The sequence below is a fragment of the Macrotis lagotis genome, chromosome 1 (assembly GCF_037893015.1).
Source record: "Macrotis lagotis isolate mMagLag1 chromosome 1, bilby.v1.9.chrom.fasta, whole genome shotgun sequence".
NCBI classification, from domain to species: Eukaryota; Metazoa; Chordata; class Mammalia; order Peramelemorphia; family Peramelidae; genus Macrotis; species Macrotis lagotis.
This window is the reverse complement of record NC_133658.1, coordinates 42,002,177-42,029,604: the sequence shown is the minus strand read 5'-3', so window position 1 is coordinate 42,029,604 and position 27,428 is coordinate 42,002,177. Positions and strand designations below refer to the sequence as shown.

General features: G+C 36.6%; 1 protein-coding gene across 10 annotated transcripts in view; it reads left to right on the top strand.

The window, feature by feature from the left end:
- Positions 1–27,428, top strand: part of CNOT1 (CCR4-NOT transcription complex subunit 1) — a 100,006-nt gene that overhangs the window by 24,550 nt on the left and 48,028 nt on the right. For 9 of the 10 annotated variants that reach the window (XM_074199049.1, XM_074199026.1, XM_074199021.1 and 6 more), the window contains exons 3-16: positions 3,903–4,010; positions 4,943–5,041; positions 5,752–5,820; positions 5,902–5,956; positions 7,133–7,336; positions 10,084–10,252; positions 11,568–11,694; positions 11,834–11,944; positions 13,446–13,616; positions 13,957–14,084; positions 18,193–18,433; positions 20,394–20,513; positions 21,388–21,510; positions 21,747–21,898. In XM_074199049.1, the coding sequence (XP_074055150.1) occupies positions 3,903–4,010; positions 4,943–5,041; positions 5,752–5,820; positions 5,902–5,956; positions 7,133–7,336; positions 10,084–10,252; positions 11,568–11,694; positions 11,834–11,944; positions 13,446–13,616; positions 13,957–14,084; positions 18,193–18,433; positions 20,394–20,513; positions 21,388–21,510; positions 21,747–21,898 (1,877 nt within the window). The remainder of the gene's footprint in view (positions 1–3,902; positions 4,011–4,942; positions 5,042–5,751; positions 5,821–5,901; positions 5,957–7,132; positions 7,337–10,083; positions 10,253–11,567; positions 11,695–11,833; positions 11,945–13,445; positions 13,617–13,956; positions 14,085–18,192; positions 18,434–20,393; positions 20,514–21,387; positions 21,511–21,746; positions 21,899–27,428) is intronic. The other variant, XM_074199044.1, reaches the window with a different exon arrangement.

Below are 27,428 nucleotides of genomic sequence, written 5' to 3'. Positions count from 1 at the left end.
ACATTGATCATTGGATGGATCAAATTCTTTTCACAGTTGCTCTTGCTAGCTGTATTTCTCACCATCCTATTCCCTCCCACCCCTATGTATTCTATTGTCTCTCTCCTTTTACCATGTGCTTCCTCAAAAGTATGTTTTATCTGATCACCCTGTCCCATGATGATCTTCACTCTTTTCTGTCACCTATGCCCCCTGTCTCTTTTTTCCCCATCCCTATCTTCTCCAGTAAGATAGAGGTCTATACCCCATTGAGTGTCTGTGTTGGTTCCTCTCTGAACTACTTCTGATGAGATGAAGGCTCACTCATTCCCCCCTCCTTCCACTTCATTGCAAAAGCTTTTTCTTATCTATTTTATGTGAAATATCTTAGCCCATTCTACCTTTCCTTTCTCTTTCTCCCAGTACATTCTTTTCTCACCGTTAACTCCATCTTTATAATATATTATACTTCAGCTCTCTCCTGTGCCTTGTCTAAATATGCTATTTCCAGCAGCTCTATTAATTGAGATGGTTTATATGAATCATCAATATCATCTTCCCATGGAAGAATATATGCAGTTCAACATCATTAAATTCCTCATAATTAGTCCTTCCTGTCCTCCCTGTCTTTGCTGCACCTATGTCATGTACTTGAAGATAAAAGTTTATGTTCAGGTCTGGTCATTTCAGCAGAAAAGCTTGAAAATCTTCTGTTTCACTGAATGTTCATCTTTTCCCCTGAAAGAGCATGCTTAATTTTGCTGCGTAGTTGATTCTTGGTTGTAATCCAAGGTCTTTTGCTTTTCGGAATACCATGTAGAAGCTCCTAAGTTCTGTGTGATCCTGACTGTAGCTTCATATGATAGTTGAATTCTTTCCTGTCTGCTTAGGAAGCCAGTTGTTATAGGATGTACATATGCAGTTGTGCAAAACGTTTCCATATTAGTCATTAGAACCCAAGGAAATAAAAAATGCCATAAAAAATAGTGAAAAATAATATGCTTTGATCTGCATTTCAACTCCATCAGTTACTTCTCTGGAAGCATTTTTCATCTTGAATCCTTCAGAATTGTCTTAGATCCTTGCATTACTGAGAAGTTAAATCATTCACAGTTGATCATCATATAGTATTGCTGCTGGTGTGTACTATGTTCTCCTGTTTCTGCTCCTTTCACTTTGCATCAGTTTGTGTAAGTCTCCCCAAGTATTTCAGAAAGAATCCCTTTTGTCATTTTTTTATTATTTTTTTATTTTTTATTTTTTATTTTAGGTTTTTGCAAGGCAAATGGGGTTAAGTGGCTTGCCCAAGGCCACACAATTAGGTAATTATTAAGTGTCTGAGACCAGATTTGAACCCAGGTACTCCTGACTCCAGGGCCAGTGCTTTATCCACTGTGCCACCTAGCCGCCCCTATTTTTCTTTTTTGATATTTTTGTAATTTGGTTCTGGTTGACAGATGAAAAATTTATGGATATGTGATATTTTTTGTATGTTGAATATGATCTAGATCTCCTGTCATTGCATATTAGGTTAGATTTCTTTGGAGGAAAGACTAAAATGAGAAAGTCATTTAATGTTAGTGAGTAAAGCACTAAGATAAGTGATCATTTCAAAGTGACATGGGGGAAATGACCACTTAAATAATTTGCCTGCATGCAGCTTGTCCTGTTTTAACCAATTGACAATCTAGCTTTTCTTCTTGACTTTGATCTCTTTTCATTCCAAATTCTTGGAAATAGATAAATCTCTTTCTCTCTCCCAACCAGACCTTGGTTACTAGTTGAATTGGTATCTTTCTGAATATTAAAGGTGAATTAAGATTTCCTTGAACTTGGGTCAGAACAACTGAAAACTAGGAACAATATTTTTTTTCTTGTTTTTATGAATTTTATAATTTTTTTCCCACAATCTCGCTCCCACCCCCCCAACAGAAGGCAGTCTGCCAGTCTCTACATTGTTTCCATGGCATACATTGATCCAAATTGAATGTGATGAGAGAGAAATCATATCCTTAAGGAAGAGACATAAAGTCTAAGAGATAACAAAATCAGACAATAAGATACCAGTTTTTTTTTTCTAAATTAAAGTTAATAGTCCTTGGTCTTTGTTCAAATGCCACAGTTCTTTCTCTGGATACAGATGGTATTCTCCATTGCAGATACCCCCAAATTGTGCCTGATTGTTGCACTGATGGAAATGAGCAAGTCCATCAGGGTTGATCGTCACCCCATGTTGCTGTTAGGGTGTACAATGTTCTTTTGGTTCTGCTCATCTCACTCAGCATCAGTTCATGCCCTCCAGGCTTCCCTGAATTCCCATCCCTGCTGGTTTCTAATAGAACAGTAGTGTTCCATGACATACATATACCACAGTTTGTTAGGTTATTCTCCAATTGAAGGATATTCAGTTATTTCCAATTCTTTCCCACTACAAACAGGGCTGCTATGAATATTTTTGTACAAATGATCTTTTTACCCTTTTTCATGATCTCTTAAGGGTATAGACCCAGTAGTGATGTTGCTGGATCAAAGGGAATTCACATTTTTATTGCCCTTTGGGCGAAATCCAAATTGCTTTCTAGAAGGTTGGATGAGTTCACAGCTCCACCAGCATTGTATTAGTGTCCCAGATTTCCCACATAGGAACGATATTTTGAACTGTCTAGGCACTAGGGGAAGTAGACATGCCCCTTATCCTTTTCCCTTCCCCCCTCCCCCCAAATATATCCATTCAGGGACTCTTGGAGCTCCTTGACCTCTGGGATCACTGAGCTGAGATGGGAATCCACCTGGTAATGGTGAACCCCCAAGACTCTTCCCGGCTTCTCTAGTCATTCCAGACCCTGAATGCTGTCACCTGATTTTACTGGTGCAGGCCCAGTGCCCTTAGGAGCGGAACCAAGTCTCAGATGAACTTCCTGAGAGCTGAGTGTGTGGCCCTAAGTCAGTGCTTCAATGCTGTTTAAAAATCCATTCAAATGGACTCTTTGGACCAGTGGCTTCTTTTTTGAGGTTTTTTGATTGATTGTTTTTTCAGTGTGCCTGACTTTCTGATCATGCCATTTGGAATTTTTTTCAGCAAAGATACTTGAGGGCTCTTCCATTTCCTTCTCTAGCTTTTTTACAGATGAAGGAAACTGATTCAGATAAGATTGAATGACTTGTCCAAAATCACATAACATCAAGACTGGATTTGACTTTCTGATCCTAGGATCTATCCACTGCACCATCTACCCCCCCTCCCCTTTTTTTAGATTTTTACAAGGCAAATGGGGTTAAGTGGTTTGCTCAAGGCCACACAGATAATTATTAAGTTGTCTGAGGCCACATTTGAATTAAGGGACTCCTGACTCCAGGGCCAGTGCTCTATCCTTCCCTTTTTTTGAGATAGACAAGTTTAAAAATTAGGACAGGTTATAGAGTTGGGAAGATGTCTAATTTAGCCAAATTTAGAAAAAAATTATGATACCATTTTAATATGAATAGTCCATATGAAATGTTATTGGTTTAAGGTTTTCTGTCTTCAAGTTGAGAGAAATTGTGCTATGCTGTTGTTCAAATGATTTTAAGATTGCATGATAATTATTAGCTTATTTTCCTCTTATTAGTGATAACTGAATGATTTAAATCCTGACTTTATTATAGCTGCAATAAGACATGTATTTCAGCTTTTCTATAATTGGGCATCATAAATTGAGAATTGTTTGTGACTTGAGTTTTTAAGCAAAGAAACATTTATTGGTTTCTTCAGATTGTGAATCAGCATCAGTTCATGCAAATCCCTCCAGGCTTCCCTGAATTCCCATCCCTGCTGGTTTCTAATAGAACAGTAGTGTTCCATGACATACATATTACCACATAAATTGAGAATTGTTTGTGACTTGAGTTTTTAAGCAAAGAAACATATTTATTGGTTTCTTCAGATTGTGAATCGACACGGCCCGGAGGCAGATAGGCATTTATTACGCTGCCTATTTTCTCATGTGGATTTCAGTGGCGATGGTAAAAGTAGCGGCAAAGATTTTCATCAGGTATTTTTTTCATATTTTCAAATTGTGTAATTTCGTTTAAACACACTTTTTCAGTTTCTTAAAAATTATATTCAATAAGTGACATAAATTAAATCCTTTGAAGGTAATTCTCTTTACTAATTGGGAGGGGAATTGGTAGAGAATTTTCATGTAGCTTTAAGATAGTGACTAAAAAATAGGCAGTGATGCTGCCTTGGGTACAGAACTTTTGAGGGTCCTGGATCTAATTCAGGGAAAGTATGTTCTCTTGGGGCTTTTCTCAGCTGAAAGTAGGTGCTGATTGTGTGGGATTATCCTAAGGGAGGGAGGGAGGACACCCCCCCCCCCCAATCAGAATTTAGGAAGTAGTAACTCCTCTTGTTGAGGTCAGAAAGAAGGAGAGACTCTACCTCCTTGAGGGCAAAGACCTTCCTCCCAGTCTACTTATGCCTTTGGTGAGGAGTGTGAAGTGTTGGAAATATCTTTTACTTAATAAAAATATTAATATGTGGGCATAGTGGCATTTGTACTGGTTGTAAACATTACATTGAAATAAAGATTTTTCCTTCATCTCTCAATTAAGAGAAGTGCTTATCTCCTTAGGACTAATATTGACCATTGTACTTATTTAGATGTCTTTATAGTTTTGTTTTTTAATGAAGAATTTTATTTTAAAGTTACTTTTATTAATGATTGAGAAGTGTTCTAATAGATTTATGTGCACTTTATTTTTTTTTGCAAGGCAATGGTAAGTGGCTTGCCGAAGGCCACTTAAGTAATTATTAAGTGTTTGAGGTGGGATTTGAACTTGGGTACTCCTGATTCCAGGGCCAGTGCTCTAAACACTACGCCACCTAGCTTCCCCATGTACACTTATCAAGGGCTTATCCTATTAAGCATTTGAATAATAATTTAAATAATTTGAATAGTTACTAATTGTTCTATTTTTTTAGACTCAGTTTCTGATTCAGGAGTGTGCATCACTGATTACAAAGCCAAATTTTATCTCGACGCTGTCCTATGCCATTGATAATCCATTGCACTATCAGAAGGTTTGTATTACTTGTAATTTTTATCCTGTGAACTGGATATTAGATTTTTCAGAATTTTCTGTTTTTAGACCTCCTAGCAATACATAGAATTTTGTTCTTAATCAGTCTTGGGACATCTGGACAACCCTAGTTTTATAGATTAGGAAATTTTATTTTTGGACAAAGAGTGATGTTTCCATAGTCACACAAATACTTAAAAGATCTGAGATTTAAACCCAGTTTTCTTATTCTACATTCAATGTTTTTTTTTCCCCCCACAGCTTTCATAATAGTTAGCTTTTGGCATCATGATCTTCTCTAATGAAATGCAGGCAGTTTATTTGATAAAATAAGCCTTCTATTAAGTTTTTAAATATGTTCTGCAGTTGTCTCCTACTGTAAAGAGAAGAGGAAACATGACCGACTTTGAAGAGTTTTGTGCTTATTGCCAGAAGACCTGGACTCTGGCACTTTTTAAAGTTTGTGATACCCAGGCCATATGTACTACCTTCCTCATAGTTTTTTTTTTTTTTTTTTTTTTTTTTGCAGAAGAAATGCAATTGATTGAAAATTAAGGTGATAGATACTAGTTTTCATATTATGGGTTCTTGTGTATAGTCCCTCTATAGATTTGTTTTACTTCTCTTCACTGATATCTAGATCAAGGAATAGATAGAAGTTTTAGAAAACTTAATAAAGTCATTCATACATTATAATTTTATTGGTTTCAGAGTCTAAAGCCTTCACCCCACTTATTTGCCCAGCTGAGTAAAGTTCTCAAGTTAAGCAAGGTTCAAGAGGTAGGTGGTTTTGGATTGTGAAGGTGAGTTAAGTTAGAATGAGCAGATCAAGATTTTTACCTTAATCCCATCTTGTTTCAGGTCATTTTTGGTCTTGCTCTCTTGAATTCTTCCAGCTCTGATCTACGAGGTTTTGGTAAGTTGACTAAGATCTTCAAAATTTCATTGTAGGTAGAAATCCCACTCTTATTATTTTTTTAAAATTTTATTTACTTAAGGCAATGAGGTTAAGTGACTTGCCCACACAGCTAACAGCTAGACAGTGATTAAGTATTTGAGGCCACATTTGAACGCAGGAACTCCTGACTCCAGGGCCAGAGCTCTATCCACTGGGCAACCTAGCTGTTCTGAATTGCTATTATTTAAAAGTAAAATGAATTTTTATAGGTCCAGGTGACCAATGCTTCCTTTATTTATTCTAAGCTAAGTTGCCTATTGGACACTGGAACAACAAGTAGTTCCCTACTTGTCCCAGATCACCTTGTGAGAACTCTAGTTGTTCTCAGCAGCTCTTTGAAAGGAAGTCAGGCTATAGGAAATCTGGAAACATGATTTTGTAAACACGTTTCCACATGTCGCTGCTGATGAATTGGAGTTAAGGTACTTTGAAACTTTCCTTTACACTTTATAGATTGCTGCTTCTGTTTTGTCCTTGTACCCTTTGAGAACCCACAGCCAGGTCTTCTGACAACAGTTGGAACCTTTATGCCAGGTGTCACCTCTCCCCACCCTCCAATAAACTGTCTCTTACTATAGCTAATATTTACAGAGTGCTCATTCTGGTAGAAACTGTTGGTCCAAGGGCTATATAATGATTATCTAATTTGATCCTCACAGCTCCCTCCCTGGGAGGTAGGTGCTCTTGTTATTCTATTTTACAGAGGAGGAAATGGATGTTAAGAGACTTGTGTAGGGCTATATGACCAGAAAGTCTCAAATTCAAGTTTTCCTGATCCTAGACCCAGACCTCTATCTACAGTGCCATTCAGCTGTCTCAGAGAAAAACAATTCAGCACAGCCTACCAACACAGTGACCTTGTCTCATAATAAACTGTCTTTTCTTTTCATGTGTTAGCTTATGATATTTGTGTCTGTGTGTGGGAATGGAGTTCAAGGAGCATTTTAAAAAAGCAATTACTAGGACCAGGCTATTGGTGGCCATATTCACTTAGCTTCATTTTAGAGTGGGCTGCCAGTATAAAAAGGAAACAAAGGGAAGGATTTTTTTGAAGCAAAAGGGAAGCACTGGATTTTTAGAGGATTTTTAAAAAATAGTATAGAAATAATAACTTATTGTTGGTTTCTCTTCTAGCTGCCCAATTTGTCAAACAGAAACTTCCAGATCTTCTGCGCTCTTACATTGACGCAGACGTCAGTGGAAATCAAGAAGGTGGCTTCCAAGATATTGCCATAGAGGTCCTGCACCTCCTCCTCTCCCATCTCCTTTTTGGGCAGAAGGGAGCTTTTGGGGTTGGACAGGAGCAGATAGACGCTTTTCTTAAGACACTGCGTAGAGGTAAGAGACTTCTCTGGTTGTTGAACTGCTATGAATGGCAGTCCATAGGCACCTTTAGTTTAGCTGATGAAAAAATATTTTCATTTAGTAGATGGGTTCTATAAAGAAAATTATTTGCCTTGCTGCTCTTGTTAAACTCTTTACTAAATATATTATAGAACCATTTTGTGCTGGAAATTTTTTATATTTTTTAAACAATTAACATGTAAAAAAATAATTTTTTTCATTTTTGCCATGTTTTCTCCCTTTTTCTCAACCCAGGATAGCAAGAAATCTGCTATAGATTGTTATATAATCATGTTACACATTTCCATTTTAGTCTATGAAAGAAGAATGAACAAAAGGGAAAAAGCTACAAGACAGACAAACAAAATGCAAATTTAAAAGGGACCCCATAGTATGCTTTGATCTGCATTCAGACTCCATAGTTGTTTCGCTGGATGTGGATGCCATATTCCATCAGTTCCTTCTTTGAGAATTGTCTTTGATTACTGTTTGTTGAGAAGAGCTAAGTTTGTCATAGTTGATCATCACACAATGTTGCTATTGCTGTGTACGATGTTCTCCTAGTTATTGTGCTGTGAATTCTTATTCGTGTTCTTTCACCTAGCTTGTGATTCCCCTTCCTGGGTCTTTTACTTAGATAGAAGGTCAAGTGATGTAATAAACCTTGTGGTGATCCTGGAATTTATGCTTTATTTGGATGAATATGGTAAGAGCAACAAAAATCTTTGAATAGGTATAAGTGCTTGACATAGTGTGCATATTGGAAATAGCTCTGGTTAAGTTCAAATAGATCTACCCTGGAAGCTGAACTTGAGAACAGTTGAGAAGTTGTCATCAGTTCTAAGAATTTTCTCATTTGTTTTTCTCTTAGTTGTTTGGTATAATTAAAGCATAATGTACTAGTTTTGAGTCTCAGAATATGACCCTGAATGCTTCTGTTTTGGAAAGGGGCCTGTTGGTGATGGAAGATAGCTGCTGTTATCATTGACATTGGCCTTTATTGTATTTCCATTGCTTATGGGCTCCATTGTAAGTTGCTTTATTTTATCTTAGTTAAAGGGAAGCACATAGGAGCATTCTTAATTTCTTGGCAGCTCTGGAATTGAAAATGGATTGGCACTTCTTATAGGGACAAATCAAGTGTATCTTGTAAATATTATCAAACTATCATCAACTAGTCATTTTTATTCTAATTAATATGTAAGCTATGAAGAAATACTGTTAGGCAAAAGTACTACAAACCATAGTTATCTTTCTTTCCGAAAGCACGTCCTCTCTGAACTTTCGTTGTCTTGTCAAGGATACCCCCCCCCCCCCCCCCCATTAATTCAGATTTACAATTTAGGGTCAGCCTTAGCTCCTTGCTGTCAGCTCTACATAAACAGTGTGGTCCTGATCTTCTTACACAGTCATTTCTTTATTCAGATCTACCTCCTCAGTTTAAGCTGTTACCATCTCTCATCTGTGACATTGAAATAGTAACTGGTCTACTCTCTACCCAGTCAACCTCTAAAATCATTTTCTTACAGCCCGTCTTCCTATTAACTCCAGGATCAAATTGAGATGTTTTTATTTGGCATTTGACAGTCCAGCGTTTTCTTACCTTTCTAGTCTTCTTATATATACTGTTGATCTCCCCAGGCTGCTTCATTGTCCATTTCAAGGCCAGTTGTCCCTATTCCTGATAGGCTCTCCCTCCTCACCTTGACTTATTTTCCCTGGCTTCTTCTTCCAGACTTGTTTCATTCAGGTCTTGCCTCCTTCATGTAGTCTTTCCCAGTTCCCTAGCTTCTGATGCCTTCTCATATTTACCCCATTAGAATATCAGTGTACAGTGGCAAGGCCTGGATTCCCTGTCTTTCTACTTTTGATCCCACCTCCAAGAGTTGACTTTCCCAAAGGAAAACCAAGAGGAGGAGGAGGATCTGTCTATGCTTAACAGGCTTCCTAAATGCTTCATGACTGACAGGATGCATGGAGAGGGGAGAAGGTGTTTAAATGAGCTCAGGAACTCTTCCTAGTTGTCATCCTTAGATTGATAAGATGGAGCCTTGCTTTGATTTTGAACTTATAAAGGATAGGAGCTAAATGTTAATTGGAAGTGGAAAATGACATGCTTAATATTTGACTAGTAGAGGAATGGGGAAAGCTTTGGACCTGAAGTCCAGAAGATGCAACTTCTGGGAGCTCTGACTGGGCCTCAGATACTTCCTAGTGATGCTGGGAAACTCATAGGGCTCCAAGTCTTGTACCCAACTAACAAATGACTGTACAGCAAAAACAAAGCAATTAGTTAGGCATGGTAGCTAGGTGGCCCCTTCATGGAGCTCTAGGCTTGGAGTCAGAAAAAACCTGCCTTCAATCCTGGCCAGATTCTAACCAATGCTTGCCTCAATTTCCTCATCTATAAAATAGAGATAATACTGCCATCTATCTCAGGGTTGGTTTTTTTTTTTAGTATTTTTTTCTTTTTTGTTTTGCAAGGCAAATGGGGCTTGCCTAAGGCCACACAGCCAGGTAACTATTATGTGTCTGAGGCTGGATTTGAACTCAGGTACTCCTGACTCTAAGGCTGGTGCTCTATCCACTGCATGACCTAGCTGCCCCTCTCAGGGTTGTTTTGAGGATCAAATGAGAGAATATTTGTGAAATACTTAGACCAGTATTGGTCATATGATAGGTGTTAAATAAACATTCTTTCTCGTTATTACCAGCTTTTAACCATCCCTCTTCTTGAACAGATTTTCCCCAGGAACGTTGTCCTGTGGTGCTTGCACCACTACTTTACTCTGAAAAACGGGACATTCTAATGGACAGGATCCTGCCTGATTCTGGAGGGATAGCTAAAACCATGATGGAGAGCTCTCTGGCAGACTTCATGCAAGAAGTAGGCTATGGCTTCTGTGCAAGGTTGGTAGTCATGGTATTACTTTAAAAAATTATGAACGAATTCCAGTTTGGATTTCTGAAACTTGTTCATGGACGTAAAGATATTTTGCCACCTTTGTATTTTAAAAAACCAAAAACAAACCACTGAAACTTTTTTATATTTCTGAATATAGATCTGTCTATTCCAGAGAGTTACCCTTCATGATAGGATAAAAGGGGGAAATTTTAGCAAAAGCAACCAGTCTTGAAAAAGTCTGACATTATTTGTGTTCTCTACTCATAGTCTAACTCCCTCTCTGCCAAGAAGGCAGTGTTTTTTGCTTTCTCTTCTCTCTCTGCTTTGGTGTCATTGGTTATTAGTTCCCAGCATTCATTTGTAAATACTTTGTTATTGTAGTTTGTTTGCATTGTTTAGTTTGCATTTTTTTTCATACTTCCACTTCTCTTTATTTTTGTTTTTATAGGTATTCCCTTTTTTGTGTTCATGAGTCATTGTTTATCGCTAATAATGATAATGGATAATAATCATAATAGTAAAAAAAATAGCTAACATTTATATAGTGCCTACTGTGCTGCAGGTACTTGCTAAGTGCTTTACAATTATTACCTCATTTGATCCTCACCACAACCCAGGTAGGTAGGTGATGTTCTTATCCTCTTTTGAAAATGAGGAGGCAGACAGACATTAGGTGACTTATCCAGGTTTATAAAACTAGGAAGGATGGAGGGCTGCAATTGAGCTTATATCTTCTTGGCTCCAGCCGGGTGTTTTCTCCACCATCTAGTTAGAGTAAGATGGCATGATATTCATGTATCTATCATAGCTTGTTTAGTCATTCTGGAGTCTGGGCATTTACCTTTTTTGCTTGCCCCTTTCTGTTTTTAATGTACATTCACAGCAATGAAACCTTTGGATCAGAGGTTATGAACTTGTTAAACAACTTGCCATGCTTTCCACCAACAGTACAGCAGTAATCCTGCCTATCCATAATAATTCCCTATGTTGTTCCCATTTGAAGTTTTTATTTTTTCCTCATGATTAGTGAAGTAGATTTTGTACTCCCATTCTAGTGGTATTAAAATAATACAGAGTGCCAAATTAGCTAGTATCTAATGTATGCAAACATGCTTCAAAAATTGTGGGTCATATTTTTCCATTCATCCATTTGACTATTAAGTTAACTGAAAAGTTTCATTATTCAACTGCTGGACTGTCTTTGATCTGTCTGTCCTTAGCACTTAGCATGCTTTGCACACAGTAAGCAGTTAATAAGTGTTTATTGACTGGTTCACTTTTTCATTTAATGTTAATGTTTTTCTTTCGTCTTTTCTTCAGTATTGAAGAATGTCGCAATATAATCATGCAGTTTGGTGTTCGAGAGGTCACAGCTGCTCAGGTTGCCAGGGTTTTGGGAATGATGGCTCGGACTCATTCAGGATTGACAGATGGCATACCATTACAAGTGAGTGTCAGAGAGGAAGCATTTTACCAAATGTATTCATAATAGTCTAGTTTCTTCATTGTAATTGAATTCTTCTGTGATTATTATTGCCAATTATTGATTATGTTTTCATTGTTAATGAAAAGTTTTGCTTTTTTAGTCTATCTCAGCTCCTGGAAGTGGTATATGGAGTGATGGAAAAGATAAAAGTGATGGAGCACAGGCCCATACCTGGAATGTTGAAGTCTTGATTGATGTTCTCAAAGAGTTGGTGAGTTTGTTGCCACTCTGTTTTTGGAGGATACCAGTTATATTCATTCCCAAGACATATTTTCCCTTTCACATTTCCTAGCAAATGATAGGAAAAAAAGTTAGGTGATAGAACAGAAGGGGGAGTGTTAATAATAGTTTATGAAAAGGTGATATCAAAGGTAATTGAATACCACTGAACATTCCTTCAGAATTTCTGACCCTTACAGACTTATTTTGGGCACTAGAAGACAATGCCAGGAAAAGAGGATGAGGAAGAAACAGAAGGTTTCACTCAGAAAGGCCTTCAGAGATATCTGAAGCAAAGATTGAGGGTTAGAGATGCTGAAATTAAATCAAAGTTCTAGTGTGTCAATGCAATAAAAATTCGTTTGAGTATAGTTGAGGATGTTAATGGAATTTTCTCAAGGATAATTTCCAAAGTTATAAAGTCAGTGCTTCAGTTTCCCTTGCCATTTAGTTAGCCCTGACTATATTACTATACTTTGAATAGTCAAACTATTTTGGAATGTCAAAATTCTGTTTAAGAACTAAACTAAATGAATAAATGGCATTTTAAGTATAGGAAGGATTGAAATGTGGTTTTGGAATTCTTGGCACCAAAAAAGATGAGAATTTTAGATTGTATCTTAATTTAGAAGTATTGTTCACTTTGTTTCTTCACTCTGTCGCTTTTGCCTCCATTATGGTATATACTTGTTGACCAGCTTTTAAGCTTATTTCTTTTTTAGTTTTTGGAAGGCAACAGGGTTAGGTGACTTGCTCAAGGCCATACAGCTAGGCAATTAAGTGTCTGAGGTGGGATTTGAACTCAAGTACTCCTGACTGCAGTGCCAGCGCCACCTAGCTGCCCCTTGTAGTAGTAGTTTTCTTGCAAACTGAGATGAAGAAAAATAGTGATCTGAAAAGGCCAGTTTCACTTGAAGGGTTTGTACTTGAACTTTTTTAAAAAAGGAATTAGTTATTGGACAGATTATATTGTAGCCTTAATCTTCTATTTCATATTGGGTGAATATCATTTAATTCACCTACTTATTTACTTGTCATAGTCTTTTAGAAGATTATGTAATATAACAGAATATTGACTGGATCATCAGCATCATCATTTTATCTATTTGTCTGTTTTGAGCCTTTTGATATGGTCAGTTTGTGATATGTCTTGAACTTTTTCATTTTTTATCTTTTTATTTAGGATAAAAGTGGTAGAATTTTGACACAGGAAATGGAGAATGCTACAGTGCATAGGAATGGGAACTATGAATTGGATAGTCACAGCTTTCCTATAGCCTGGTCCAGTAATTTAAAAAATATCTCCAATTAAAGTTGAGAGTTCTCTCCTTTTAGCTTCTTTTTAGATTGAATTTGCTTGGTCTGGTAATACTGTTTTAATATTACTACTCTAAGGAAAAAAACAACCTGCAAACCTACCCCATCTCTAATTTCAGATGGTGGCAAGTTGTGCTGTAGGCTTATTTGTTTATATCTTTCCCTCCTGGCTTTAGAATCCAAGTTTAAATTTCAAGGAAGTAACTTATGAACTGGACCACCCTGGATTTCAAATTCGAGACAGCAAAGGACTTCAGAATGTGGTATATGGCATTCAGAGAGGTTTAGGCCTGGAAGGCTTCCCGGTGGACCTTATTTATAGACCTTGGAAACATGCAGAGGGCCAGGTAAGCGTCTATTATATAACTTGACTGATAAAGCTCAAAGTACCTCTTTTACTATATTTCTTCTTGTAAACTAGAAATTAAACTCTACTTTAAAAGAATCTAGTAGCACTTATTGTATGTACCTTCAGTTTAAATGCAAGGCAGGAACTGGATGTGCTTTTCTTTGGATTCTGAGTGATTTGTAGGAATGAGAAGACTATCTGGAGAGATTAATTTTTTCCATAATGTTGTATGTGATATTGTGGGACTTCATTTATGTAAAAGACATTCAAAATTTCCAGGAGTTCAATCAGCATGTTCTAACTGAGGTACATTAAAGCTTGTATTTTTTTGGTTTTAGCTCTCCTTCATTCAGCATTCATTGATAAATCCAGAGATCTTCTGTTTTGCTGACTATCCCTGTCACACAGTTGCCACTGATATCCTCAAAGCACCACCAGAGGATGACAATCGAGAAATTGCCACATGGTAAATCATGTCTCTTATTTTCTTACGATGGATATTGGATTAATCTCTCATGAAGTGGATGACTTTCAATAGCCAATAAATTCAGTATATTTTGTATTTGCAATGTCTTCTGTTAGGCATCCTTTGTAAAATGGGCTATGGGAAGAGACTTGGTGTTTCCTTTGGGTACAAAGAGATAGGTTGTGTGGCAATCTTTTCTTCAAACTCTTTTAAAAGCATCGTAGTTCTCGAGTGACCTGATGTTAGACTTGATCCGTAGTTGGGAATTTGAGAATGTTAACAAGTGGTTATTGAATTTGAGGTCAGAATTGCTCATTTCCTGAAATAAAATGTTAACTCTTTTCTTTTCTCCTTTCCCTCTTTATTTACTCTCTCTTCCCCATTTTCTTCCCTTTCTTTTTTGAGGTTAAGAGAAAATAGCCCATGTATATAGGTTCACTTCAACTAAGAAGGTGTAACTCCTGATTTATCTTCTATGGGGCTTTGAGATGTATTTTTTTTCCTGGTAAAATAGGGATTATTTCTTTTGTCCCTGCTACTTAATTATTTTTTAACTTAGAAAAATAGTTAAGGGTTATTTAAATTCTAATATGTGAATTATTTGGATTGAATTTCATGTTCGGGGCCACCTTGTTGTACGTTTTGATATACAGCTTTGAATGTGAATAATTATTGTAAACTATATTTTACAACTTTTTTTCTGGTTTTATTATATAAACTTTCTATTCGGTCAATGATTTGATCATATCTCATAATTTAATGAATCTGTTTATTCTCTTTCCAGATATTTGTGCTTTAGTCTTGTAATAACAAAAGCATGTAGGGCTCTAAAAAAAAAAAAAGAGAAAAATAGTTAAGGGGCAGCTAGGTGGCACAGTGATAGAGCACCTGCCCTGGAGTCAGGAGGACCCGAGTTCAAATGTGGCCCCAGACATTCCTATCTGTGCGTAACCTTGAGCAAGTCACTTAACCCCATTGCCTTAAATAAAATTAAAAAAATAAATAAAATGAAAAAAAAAGTTATATTTTCTAACTTTGTTTAGGAAGGTAACTTTTGTCTGTTCTCTCCCCTTTGCATCCTATCCCCTATATAAAAAAAAGGGAAAAAGCATTTATCTTAAAAGATGTATATAAAATCAACATTTTAGGATAGATACACTAAAATCATCTTAAGTTACAGGGATTTTAAAACCTAAATCATTATTCATTTTATATACTGGATGAGTGAGAAAATAACTTCCTTTTTCTCTCTTTGATGGAGTGCTTCAATGTTTAAAGTTGGCTTTTGGGAGAGAGTTCAGCTTCTGTGTGTAGTCTTGCATTCTCCTTCCATTTCCCTATAAAGTTAAAAATCAATTGAGGGTCATGCAAATAAGAAGCAGCATTTAACCTACAATTGTGAAAATATAGCAACCCTTTTTTTTAAAAAAGCAATTGCAATTTTAATCATTTGAGGATGAGAATACTTACTCCCTCATAACCCTTTCCCCTCACCCCAAGAAAACAATTTTAATATTTCTTTGTAAAAAAAATATAGGAATTGAAATTGAAGAAATGGATAAATTTTGCAGTTTTTCCCCATAAAATTATTAATTTCAGTTAGAGAACATATTTTTTTTTGATATCCTCTCTCCAATTTTAGCAGATATGCTTTGGAAAGTTGGAATTGTCATATTTTACATGGGGGAAAAAGTGGTTTCACAGACTCATATTTCCATCTTGAAGTTGTTAGGATACTAATCTTGAAGACTTTAGCTCTGTTATGGGTATAAGCTGGTGTCATTCCTTTTGACAATTAAACCTGTGAGATAATGTGGGTAAGCCAAAAAATTGCTCACCTTTGATTTTTACTTTTTTTGATTAGTCTGTTTCTTGACTTTTTCCTATCACTCTGATTGATTTTAAATCTGAGAAAGTCATTTGGATTTTAATATACTTTCTCAATAAATTAGTCTTAAAATCATTGGGGCTTTTAAATCATAGTTTTAGATAGAGGTTTAGAAGCTGTAGAAACTTACAATTTTGATTAAATGGGGTCCATATCAATCCTCATGCACAATTCACAACTCTTAGCCAAAATCTGAAGTGATATTTTCTTAATCCCAAGATTTGCTGAATGTGTCTAGATCTTTCTTTGAATCAACCTTCAAAATTGAATTTCCTTTGTTTCATTTTCTATGCTTTCCCTGTCCCCTGCTCCTCCTACCTAACACATTTAAGACTTCCCATTGCTTTTATATATTGTATTTTCACCTTTTGCTGTAATTTTTCACTCTGTAAGAGTTCTGTAATTAAACATTATGCAGCCAAAATGTTTACAGCTAGAAGCATAGGTTTGTTGAATTGCTAAGACGCTAATCTTTCCATATTTATTCGGTGATATATTAAATTTTAAAAATTCCATATTTAATAGATAATTAGAATGAATTCTGGATTAAACCATGTGGGGTTTTTTGTTCCTAATCTCATATCTCCAGAAGTGAAAGAACAAACTTGATTTTCTTATGCAGCAATAAATTTAATAATCTTAATAGGGCATTACTGCAGCTAAACCCTTCTAATTTAGAAATTTATCACTTTTTTATAGAATAGCTTATAAACTTAATCCTGATGAAGGGATTTACTCTCCAAATTGTTTTAAAAAATGGTATCCCTACTCTTAAACATATAAAGTCATTCTCATAACTTGTTAGTTTAGGTGCATATTGGTATAGGTGCATACAGGTTTAGGTATTTAAAAGTTTCTTGTCCCTTCCTAGTGATGAGAAGCGCCATGATATAAAGAGAGCTCGGGGCTTAGAGAAAGGAGCCCTGCCTTCCTAACAGGTCTTTGCTGATAACTGTCTGACACTCCATTTCCTCTTTGGTCTAATTGGGGGAGGGGGAATCTCAAATCTTCTACCACTATGGTCCTGTAATTCTGTCATAACTTGTCCTTGATTATCAGTAACTAAAGACAAGCAAAACAAATGTACACAGTCAGATAGTCAAGAAATGCCTGCTTGGTGCCTGACCTTGGCCTTGTAACTATCCATAAAATTAAACATTCCTTCCTTGTAATTATCCACATGTATATCCATGTGTGTACATGGATTAAATTTAAGAAAAGCATATGCATGACCTGAAAGTCATTAAGCATCAGGTAGTTTGGCAGAATGGGTGAAAGTAGTTGAGGAAAGGCTTCACGCAGAAGGGTGTGTTTGAGGAAGAGAGAGAAAGAGGTGAGGCTGACATCTGCCCAAATGCAGATGAAGAGAGCAAGTGCAGCATTGAGTTTGAAGGGCCATTCTGACCAAAGTGCAGTTTGTGGACTGCTGGAGGTGGGCTTGGACTAGCTTTAGTAGCTGAATAAGGCACTTATTTTTTCCTAGGTGCCCTAGGCGGCCTCTGGAGTTTGTTGAACAAAGTTTGCTTGGTCATTTGTGCTAACAAAGTCACATTGCTAGTGGTGTGTGGGATGGACTGAGAACAGTTGGGAAGTTTCTGCAGGAATGTAGGTGAGCAGGATGGTAGCTCTGGGAGTGGAAGAATGGGCTGGATTTGAGAAATACTTTGGAGGTATGGGTGGCAAGCTATGGGGCAACTGAGACAGGAGTTGAATGATGTCAAAACTGGAAGATGGGAAGGATACTAGTACTTTTGTTTGGGGTTTTTTTACATTTTTCAAGGCAATGGGCATAAGTGGCTTGCCCAAGGCCACAGGGCTAGGTAATTATTAAGTGTCTGAGGTCGGATTTGAACCCAGGTGCTCCTAAGGATACTAGTACTTTTGAAGGAAATAGGAAAACTTGGAAGAGGGAAGGATATTGAATTTGGAAATTTCTGACAGGATACTGAAGCTGAAGAGAAATAGTTTTCAGGGATCTGGGGATCATTGGTGTTTAGATGATCATTATGCCCCTTTCAGTGGAATTAGTACAGATTTAACCAAAAAAGTTGCTTAATAAAGGATTTTGATTTCCTTTTGAATGTTTAGACTTTAAAGGAGAGTAACATTTTTTGCCATATAATCTTGGTCTGAATAGCTAGAAAATGGTAGTTTTAATTTGGGTGTAGCTAATTTTTTGTATGTGAATTCTTATATGCTATCTATCTTTTGTTTTGGTAGGAAGAGCCTGGACTTGATTGAATCTCTCTTGCGACTGGCAGAGGTGGGGCAGTATGAACAGGTCAAACAACTCTTCAGCTTTCCCATCAAGCACTGCCCAGATATGTTGGTTTTGGCCTTACTACAGATCAACACTTCTTGGCATACACTGCGCCATGAACTCATCTCCACCCTAATGCCAATCTTTCTTGGAAATCATCCAAACTCGGCCATTATTTTGCACTATGCCTGGCATGGGCAGGTAAGATGCAACCATTTTGCCAATCAATTTCAATTAATTACTTTTTCCCTAGGAAAAATCCTCCTCTTTAAACAGATTCTCCATCATGTCATGAATTTTATGGTACAAAATGACTTAGGAAAGACTTGTGTTGAAGATGTAGATTTCTGGCTATTATCCTGGGTTAGGCGCCCCTCTCTTTGCCTCAGTTTCATCAGCTGAGGTCCCTAGCAGTTCTGTCTCTTCTCTGATGATGGAGTACTTTTCATTATGTGTGTGAAAGGCAGAGCATTTTCTTGATCATTTCCTTCTAATTTCCTTCTAATTCACCCTTAATATCCATGTTTCTTACTTTCAAAAAGCTTGAACTTTTTTCTTCTTAACTATATTGGGCTAGCTCATTGCCTAATAGGACCACATAGTTCTAAAACATTTATTGTTTCTGCTTGCTACACATGTGTGCTCATTGATAATCTTTGAGGGCATTTCTCAAAACAAGATTGTGGAATATGGAAATCATGTATGCATTAGAATGTTTCTCAAAGCAGCTGGGAAATCTTTTCACGTAATAGTCCAAATATCTAGTAAGCTATTTTTTTGGTATGACCTATCTATTTTGAGACACTTAAAGATGACAGTCATTTTAAAAATGCTTTTTTTCCCCATATGTGCAATTGAGTATATGTCTTTTAAGACACTATAAATAATTGTGTAAACTTTAGTTTGCTTTTTAGTCAGGAATATTTTACTCTTAATGTATTGCATTCTGGTGAATAAGAAGTACAACACTTTCTTTTGAAAGTTGTTTTTACAGTAATTGTCATTGTATACATTTTTATCATGTTCTGTTCACTCCATTCTGCATCAGTTCATGTAAAGTCTTTTCAGTTTCCTCTAAAGCTGTGCCCATCATTTATTGCAGTATAGTATTTATTTGTTCATCTGTTCCTTGATTTATAGGCTCCCTATAATACTTAGCTACCACCAAAAAAATTATACCATAAATATTTTTTTTACATGCAGGTTGTTTTCCTTTGATCTCTTTGGGGTATAGCTCTAATAGGAGGGTACCTAGGTTAAAGGATATGCACAATTTAATATTTTTATGGGCCCAGTTCCAAATTGCTTATCAGAATGAATGAACCAGTTCCATCCAGAATACATTAATTTACCTGTTTTTCCCACAGCCTCTCCAGAATGTGTAGTTGTCTCTTTTTGTCAGCTTAGTCTGATGGGGGTAAGGTAGAGCCTCCTCACAGTTATATCAATTTGTATTTCTACTCTAAGTGATTTGGAAAATGTTTTATATGACTTTTAATAATTTTCCTCTAAAAATTGCATCTTTGTAACTTTTTGACCATATATTCTCTTATTCTTTAACATCTGAATTAGTACCCTATTATCTTAGAAATGAGACCTTTATCAGAGGTCAGTTTAATCAGATTAACAAAGTTTCAATATGAATAATGTATTTTTATAATTTATGACAAACTATTTAAAACCATATTACGAAATAATATAGTTGCTATTATTGCATGCTTGAACCAGTCTTTTTCAACCTTTAATTTTAAAAAATTTTTAAATTTTAGGATGTATTTTTTTGATCCTTGTGAATTAGAAGTTTGAAACTTCTGAGATTTGTGATGCTTGAATGAATTTATCACAGGTCTCAGAGATTCTTTGCCTTAAAATTGCTTCTGTTTTACTGTTCTAGTAGACTTCCTTTAATTGAATTGAAACTTCTAAACAGAGACTCAATTAACATGACAGAATTTGTTGTATTAACTAGGTTTGTACCAGTTTCTTATGATTCTCCTTAGTTTCTGGTTTTTACCAGAATGCTTGTATGAATTCTATACTCTTTTGGTCTGAATTACTTTTTGTGCTCATTTTTTTAAGGTAGTAAAAATTAAAGTGAAACTTTAATTTTAACTCTTGATAAAATGGCCTTTGCTCCTGTGCCTCTTCCCCCCCCCTTTAGGGACAGTCTCCCTCAATTCGCCAGCTTATCATGCACGCCATGGCAGAATGGTATATGCGAGGGGAACAGTATGACCAGGCCAAATTATCACGGATTCTTGATGTGGCCCAGGACTTGAAGGTGAGTTGGAGAGGATACTTTGTCATTGCTTTTTTTAGCTTACTTTGATTCATTTGCTATTCAACTACAAATAATAATAGACAATATAACAAGCTTTGACCATATCAGGATTTAGATTTTTTTCCTTGTTAGTAGGTCACTCAGCTTGTTAATTTTACTCAGCAGATACTGCACACATAGTTTAGCAAACTTTTGCCTTAATTGTTTTCAGAAGGTGATGTTAGTGTGCTTCTAGAAAGTCTAAAGTTTTTTTTAAACCATTCATTGTATTAATAGCTTCTGTGGTCTTTAAGCCATCTGAAGGTTTTCGATTCTTGGAATTTTTATGTGTGATGTTTTTGTTACTATTTCTTTGAGGTATCTATTGCCATTCTATGGATTCTCATTTATTTGGGATGTAGCTTTTGGTAGTATAGTTGGTTTGATAGGACCAATAGGGCCTTCTGTTGTTGCATCATTATTGTTCTCTGGGTGTGCTTTATACTTGTTTCAGTTGAGCTTTTCTTAGAATAAGCTTGTGCAGAGATGGTTTAGATGGGATATAGATTATGGCTTCACTTTATCATTTGAGTAAAAGTCGTTTGTCTTATTTTATGCTGTCACTTAGCTGCAGGTTTTCAGGTATTTTGGAAAGCACAAGGTCAAGTTTAGTTGGAAGATGGTGTCATGCTTTCACATTTAGAACATTAGTTCTTATTGTAAGCAAGACATAATGTCATGTCACTAAATAGTACCAAACTTTTTGTTGTTGCCAAGAAAATAGTAGCAGCATGCTTTAGACTTGTTTGTGAAAATGAGAGGGATTAGAAAGAATAAGACAGAGAGGGAAAGTTACTGATCTTTTGACTAGTAGTCTCTAATTTTTTTTCTTTAGGCCTTGTCAATGCTGCTAAATGGTACTCCATTTGCCTTTGTTATTGACCTTGCTGCACTTGCCTCTCGTCGGGAATACCTCAAACTTGACAAATGGCTCACAGATAAAATTCGGGAGCATGGGGTAAAGCAGGATTTTTCCTTTCATTTCTGAATTTTAATTTTGGTGATGAAAAATTGCTTAAGAAGTGATCTAGTTATGTAGCATTGAAGATGTGGAAAATGTTTTTGGTTGATAGTTCAGTTCCCCATCCCTTGTCCCCCTAAAAAAACTATTAAACTAGTTGTTGAGTGTGTTATTTTTTTGACCGATAATAACTGAGATGAAATTCAAATGGATTGAGACTTTCTCTTCCTCAGGAGCCCTTCATCCAGGCGTGCATGACTTTCTTAAAGAGACGGTGCCCTTCCATCTTGGGCGGCCTTGCCCCAGAAAAAGATCAGCCAAAAAGTGCTCAACTTCCTCCAGAAACACTAGCAACGATGTTGGCTTGTCTTCAAGCTTGTGCAGGGTAAGAGTTTTTGTCGAAAATGTCTTTAGAATGTGGGCATGGAACAGATTGTAATAGTAGTTGCTTTTTACGCCGATCAGTCCTGAATACATTCCTTCCTTCCTGGTATAGCCCTGTAAACCATTTCTTGTAATCTAGACTAAAAATGAAAAATTCTGCCACGCAACGCACCGCTGCTTTCTGGGTATAAAAAGTTTTAAAAAGTGAACATAGTGTGCTTTGCTGCATTCAGACTCCGTGGTTTTATCCCTCAGAATCTGGATGACATTTGTCCATAGTAGGGCTCCCAGGGTTGTTCTAGCTTTCTGAACTGCTGGGAGGAACTGTTAGCATCATATTCGGTTATCATACAATGTTAGTACTATGTATAATGTTGTCTTGGTTCTGCTCACTTCGTTCAGCATCATTTCATGCAAGTCTTTCCAGTCTTTCTGAAGTCTGCCTGCTCATTTTCATTAGACAGACTTTTTTGAGAACTTTAACCAAATCTTTTGAAAATGATGATTATCAATTCTCATTGTAGTGGGAGTTACAAAACTGATCAATTCTTTTTATTTAGTTTGTTTGAAAATAATTAGATTTTTTTTTAAACAATCTGTAACCTTCACATGTTATCAACTTCTGAATAGCTGGTGTCCAGTTATTCTAATTTTATACGGGCTTCACTGTTTAAACTCTTTATGTCTCAAAGGATCTTGCATCTTATCCTTCTCTCCAGTCAGAGCATCCCCTTGGTTTGGGCCCTCATCTGCTCTCATTGAGAGTTTCGACCTGTCTTTCTCTGTTGGTTTATTGTCTTTCCTGGCTTATTTTTTCCAGCCTTGTTGGATATTATTCTCCCTCCCACAGGCTGCAGTTGTTTCTTTCCCCCCCATTTGCTGTCTGCATTTGCAGTGGCTTTTGCTATGGCTGGAACGCAGGTCCTTCTCTTTCTTAGACACAGCTCATGCATCACCTTCTGCATGAAGCCTTTACTCATTGCTCAACTGCTAACGCCCTTCTTACAAAGCTACCTTTAATTTAACTACTTGCAGTTTATTTGTATTTTTTCTCTTTATTTTATACTCACCCTGTATGTGTACTTGTCTCTTCCATTTGATTATAAGATACTTATAAATAGGGAATGTTTTATTTTGTGTATTTATATATCACCATCTCTCAGCACGTAGATGTATTTTAGAAATGCTTGCATGGGTCAGACTCGTAGAACTTTGAAGGGACCTAAAAGTCATTGAGTCCAGCTGTGTTGCAGTCATTCAAATCTGCTTGTGATCCTGCTGGCATTAAGTGGTCAAGTTAGTATTCACACCCTGATCTCTGCCTTCAAATTGGACACTGTTTTCAGCAAATGGTCATAATTACTACTTAAGTGTTTATGTTGTGGTTTGTAGTTCTGGGGACATTTGGACGTTTGGATGATAGAATCATAGATTGAATTGTAGGGGACCTTAGATGCCATTTGTCAAAGTCGTAACTCTCAGGTTTAGGAGACTCCAAGCAATTTACTTAAGCTTCTCACCCCTTACTAGATGGTAAAGCCAAGATTCAGACTTGGGCAGGGTCTTCACCAAATCTTGCTTTTTATTTTCTCATGCTGCTTCCTGTTTTAAGTGATGTTTCTCATTTTGACATTGTGATTTGCTAGAAAGTATTTCTATTAATGGTATTTGACCAGTCATTGTTAGTTTTTATCCTTTCCAAAACCACTGGGGACTATCAAATCCTTAGATTTAGCTTAAGTACATTTATTCAGCAATTCAACCTGAATTGTAAAGGTTTTGGGAATTATCAACCTTGATAGGAAATGCTTTACATTAGGGACAGGTGATGATAGCCATTTTCATTAACTTTACAGTTTTACTGAAGCTTAGTTCCTGTTCTTTACTTGATTCATATTCACATTCAAATCATATTCATTGGATGAAAGAACTAGTAATCAGTCCCTGAAATTCAGACAGTCAATATAGTAAGTGGGACAGTGTATCTGGCCAGGCAGTTCCCAGAGAGAATCACCTCTTGAGGCATAGATTTACTTTCCTTCAACCTTCTCTGATGCTACAGTGCCACCTCCTGGACAGTGTAAGAAGTTTTCTTGCCTCTTCAAGTCTTGTAAAAACTGTTCCCATTTTTATTTTTTATTTTTTAGGTTTTTGCAAGGCAATGGGGGGGGGTTAAGTGGCATGCCCAAGGCCACATAGCTAGGTAATTATTAAGTGTCTGAGGCTGGATTTGAACTCAGGCGCTCTATCCCTGCGCCACCTAGCTGTTCCCCCCCCCCCCCCCCCCCCATTTTTATTTTAAGACCACAATTCATTCATCACTCTTGGCAGACTTTTCTCAGGAAAGTTGATGAAATAAGGAGAGTTGGGAAAGTATCTCAGTGACTACCTAGTCAAATCTGTGTATGAAAAATATGCTAAGATATCTGTCAAATGGTCATTGTCAGCTTGAAGACCTCCAAGGAGGCGTAGTCCTAGGTAACCAGTCCCACTCTTGGTTGGCTCTAATTGTTAGTAAATTTTTCCTTTTCCTTAAGTTTCAAACTTAAATTTACCTTTTTTTTTTTAAAGTGTCCAACCATTCTTGCTCATTTGTGCCGAGGCAAACATAACAAGTTTAGTCCACCCATATCAAATTACCTCCTCTTCTCCCCCCCCCCCCCCCCCATCTCCTCTATACTAATCATTCCCAGTTCCAGTTCCTTTGATTTCGAGACATGGAATTCTGGGCTCTTCAGCAACCTGTTTAAACCACCATTCCCAGTTCCTTCCTCTTCATATTTTTTGTTTTTAAGAATCAAAAAAACTAATGCTTATAATTATGAAAAAAGTAATTTTTGAAGTGATGTTAAATATCAGGAATGAGGACTCTAAAGCTTATGAAAGCTTATACCACAAAATTTGGTTTTCTCTCCTTGAAGACATTCTGCATTTTCATTGTCAAGGTGCAGTGTTTCACTTTAAGTATGGATTAACCTAGAACTTACGGGATCATTTCCTCATGATTCTACATGTGGTCTTCCCTCACTGAGATCCGAGCTCGTGAGCTCATGGCCAGGCTGGCCCTAGTGTTGATTAATGATGACAGCACCTTATTTCCAGGGTAATTTATTGTAAGGCTCCTGAGCTAATATTGGAAGTACTGCAAGGGGTGGGAGTGGGGGGGGGAGGGAAGGACTATCTTCTTGGGCTTGATTGGCACGGAGTCAGACACACAGGCAGTGGAAAGTGCTTGTAGGCTTGTCTTGAAACAACCATCTGCAAAAGGTTTGAAGACATAACCAAGTCTGAGAGGGTCTGATTCTCCTCCGCTTACATTCTTTTGTTCTCCAGTGTATGTTCCTGGATAGCGAAAGTAGACTAGCTCTAGAGCATGGAGGCCAGACGTCATTTTTATCTACAAGGCTTCACTACTGTACTCTTGAATATTATTGCTTAAACATGCTAAATGATTGATTCGTTGGTCAGATTTCCTTAGGAAAGAAATACATTGAGCTTATTGATGTATCAAAGAAATCAAGAATGCATTTTTCTCTTCCTGTCTGTTCCTGAATCTATCCTCCTCCTTAACTGTTCTGCTGTGGAGAGTAAGAGCAGTAACTCACTGTGGAGCGTTCATTCTTTTGGACTTCAAAACCCCCAAACAGTTGAGGTAGATGAGTTCTAGCTTGTGTACCATAAAACCTCATCCACTTTCAAACATTTACTAGGCCTGATGTTTTTAACTCCCTATACAGGATCTGAAGAATAGTCTGCAAGCAGTTTCTAGAATAGTTTTTGATAAAGATATAAAGGGGGGGATTACCTAAATTTTATAATCTTTAAGAATTTTGGTATTCAACATTTAAGTGATTTTTTTTTTTTAATTTTTGCTAGGCAAATGGGGTTAAGTGGCTTGCCCATGGCCACGCAGCTAGGTAATGATTAAGTGTCTGAGACCGGATTTGAACCCAGGTACTCCTGGCTGGTGCTTTGTACACTACACCACCTAGCTGTCCCTCAATTAACTTTAACATTTAAAAATTTTTCTAAAACTTTCAAAATTCTCTTGTTTAGTCATTGAGTCTTTTCATTTAATTGTTATATATTTCAAACAAATTTCTCAACCCTTTGGTTAGTGAAATCAGTTCATTTCTTTTAATTTTTTCAGTATAATCTTAATTTTTTCTTTTCCCTTAAAAAAATCAAATAAGTTATAATCAGAATTATCCTCCCCTCCTTTCCTGTTAAGAAAACAAAAAAGAAAAAGAAAAGCCTTGCTGGAAAATTATAATATTAAGCAAAACAAATTTCCAAATTAAACATTAATCCAAAAAGAATAGGTCTCATTTTGTATTCGCGTCATTTTCCCCCTCTTTTAGGAGAAGGGTAGCACATTTTATCACTAATTCTCTGCAGTTCTAGTGGTCTATTAAAGCCAAAGTTCCAAAGTCTTAAAGCAATAATGATTTCAAGCAGAATATTTTTTATCAGTTCTTGTGTTTTTGATTCCTTCATTTTATATTAGTTTACACAAGTCTTCTAAGTTTCTCTGAAATATCATTTTTTCTCATTTCTTAGAATATGGTATATTTTAATACATTTATATGACTTAAATTCTTCAGCTATTCTTTAATTGATGGAGATTGACCCCAGGTTTTTGCTTCTACCAAAAACAATCCATAAATATTTTTGAATACTTTGTACAAAATTTGACTAGTTTAGGACTAACCCCCTCTCCCTTAAACTTTGCCTTTAATTCTTGTTTGTCCCCCTTTCCCCTCTTAATTTCCATGCAGAGTGAAATTCTGTGCCCCACTGGATGTATTTTTGTGCTTTTTCCTCTTTTTGACCAGTTCAGTTTAGAGTGAACTTCTTACTACTTCTTTTTTTATAGACTTTTTATGTACCCCAAGTATATGAAATAATTTTCCTTAACTTAAATCCCCTTCTCCTGATTGTATTCTTTTTTCTCTTCTCATTGCACTTAATATATTCTTAGGATTTCTAATTATACTACTACTATGTCCTTATGAAAATTGGTATCAGAGGGGACATATGTGTCATCCCTTTCTATCATAATATAAGCAAGTTATGCATGTTTAATTCCTCAGGACCATTAATCCATGTTTCCTTTTTAAGATTTTCTCCTGACTGTCTTTCGTAGTTTCTACTTAACTCTTTTTTATCAGGAATGTTTGGGAATCCTTTTTCTTAAAGGTCTAATTTTTTTTTTTAAGTATTTTCTATTCTGTTTCTTGATGAGTTATTTTTGGCTGAAAGCTTTGCCTTGTAGAATTGTCTATGGAGCTCTCCACTCTTTCTCTCACACTCTCACCCCCCACCCCCCATCACACAGCTAAGTAAATGGTAAGTGCCTGAGGCTGAGTTTGTACTCAGGTCTTCCTGATTCCAGGACTGTATCCTGTGCTCTATCCACTTCTGCCACCAAGCTTTCCCCTCTCCACTCCTTTTAGATGATGACTGCTAAATTGTGTGTGACTTCTTGTTTTCCAGGCTGCTTGCAGAATTTTTTTCTTTGACCCTGGGAA